The sequence below is a fragment of the Mus pahari genome, chromosome 23, assembly GCF_900095145.1.
Source record: "Mus pahari chromosome 23, PAHARI_EIJ_v1.1, whole genome shotgun sequence".
Taxonomy (NCBI): Eukaryota; Metazoa; Chordata; class Mammalia; order Rodentia; family Muridae; genus Mus; species Mus pahari.
Window position 1 is genome coordinate 20,480,923 of NC_034612.1, and position 1,899 is coordinate 20,482,821.

Genomic DNA, 1,899 nt, shown 5'->3' on the forward strand with positions numbered 1-1,899 from the left:
CCTGGAGCTCACTTTGTAGACCAGGCTGGCCTCGAACTCAGAAATCCACCTGCCTCTGCCTCCCAAGTGCTGGGATTAAAGGCGTGCGCCACCGCGCCCGGCTGGAAACTTCTAAAAACCATTTACTTCCATATTAGATGTATGAGTGTTTGAGTGTTCAGGGTGCATGCACGTATGGTCTGTGCACCTGCGCCTTGTGCGGGGAGGTAGCTGTGAGCTGCAGTGCATCCTGGGACTGAAGCTCTGCAGGAGCAACAGTGCTTGACATTGTGTCACGCCTTCAGCCCCCATGGTCCCTAACTGTGGCTGAGCTCTTCAGTGAAAATCTAGAGTTAAAATGTAATAGCAATAAGCTTGCTAAATGTTTCATAGTTTCCTTTACTTGCTTAAGGCTCCCTTAGCATTCCTCCCATCTTGTGTTCAGGCCTTAGCTTGTGCTTTCAATCCACCCTTTTCAAGGCAGGAAAGGCAGGCAGTCCATGTAGAAGTACTGAGGTGCAGCAGGCAGGTCACAGCCAGGCCAGGGTGCCATGTCTTCGTGCTCCCCATCTCCTGCTCTGAGTGGGCACGAGGTCAGACCCCGTCCTGAGGCTCTGCTAAGAGAGCACAGTCCCTGCTGGCTGGCACAGTGTCCGTGCTTGCTCTTTGTGCTTTCACGTTTTCATTAGCCGGGTTCTGAACTAGAGTCGTCTAGTGTGTTGGGAGTTCTCTGGCTCCGCAGCAGTGTAAGATGAAAGGTTCTGTGAGACTGTCATTTAGTGGATTGTTCTGTTTGCTTGAGGCAAAGTCTCACCATGTAGACCAGGCTCACATGGAACTCACAGAGATCCTCCTGCCTCTGCCTCCCGAGTGGTGGAATCACCACCATGGTCACCAACCAAGATTCTTTGGTGTATAAGGAAATAATTGTGAGTCAGCTGCTGTGAAATTGTCATATAACAGTCATGTTTTAGACACTGAAAGCAACTTCAGTGGTAATGGCCCGCAGGAGGAATTTTAACTGTGCTATGTAGGCTTGGTATTTGTGTTGGGGGATTAGCAAAGTCTATGCTCCGTCCCTGCTGCTAACATGTATGATGTGGGTGAAGCACTAATGCAGAACATCAGCTGACAGTGGTGCTGGTGGAACGGGGACTCTGTATTTGGTGACCGTGTGCACAGCCCGGAGGACATGGTCTATAACTACTCCATTATTTTACCTTTGGGTGAAGAATTGGCTGTTATCATAAATGGTGCAGATCAAGAATGTTTTCCATCTTGTTATATGAGAGAAATCCTTTTAGGAGTTCAGTCATAGATAACAGATGCTTATGTTGTAAAACCTCAGTGGCTCCGTGTTTGCAGTACGCATACTGCCCGCTGTGGTTAACTTACGAAGACAAAGCAGCGTTGCATATTGCCTGTCATTCTGTTGTGGAGTTCCGCCGAGCCTTGTCTTGTAATGATGGTCCCTTTCTCTTTTCATCCTAAAGCTCAAGCTATAAAAGCCAAAGGTCCGGTGACGATCCCATACCCTCTTTTCCAGTCCCATGTTGAAGATCTTTATGTAGAAGGGCTTCCTGAAGGGATTCCTTTTAGAAGGCCGTCGACGTACGGCATTCCACGCCTTGAGCGGATTTTGCTGGCGAAGGAAAGGATCCGCTTCGTGATTAAGAAGTAAGCCGGGCACTTGCATGGGGCTCGTGGCTGTTTGGCTTGGTACAGTTTTTGGTTTGTTTTGTTTATTAATGCTGACAAATACTAATCGCAGACTGTATGTAAAAGCTTGAGTGACTGCATATCTCTTTATCTTCAAACTTCCCTGTGTTTGTATGTGTGCCTTTGTGACACGTAGATGCATGTGTGTGTGCTGGTATGTTTGTAGGCCTCAAGGTTAATATCACTTTTTTTTTTTTTTTT

General features: G+C 47.6%; 1 protein-coding gene across 14 annotated transcripts in view; it reads left to right on the forward strand.

Moving 5' to 3' along the window:
* Positions 1-1,899, forward strand: part of Gtf2i (general transcription factor IIi) — a 77,459-nt gene that overhangs the window by 51,661 nt on the left and 23,899 nt on the right. For all 14 annotated transcript variants that reach the window (XM_029533461.1, XM_029533463.1, XM_029533465.1 and 11 more), the window contains one exon: positions 1,473-1,656. In XM_029533461.1, the coding sequence (XP_029389321.1) occupies positions 1,473-1,656 (184 nt within the window). The remainder of the gene's footprint in view (positions 1-1,472; positions 1,657-1,899) is intronic.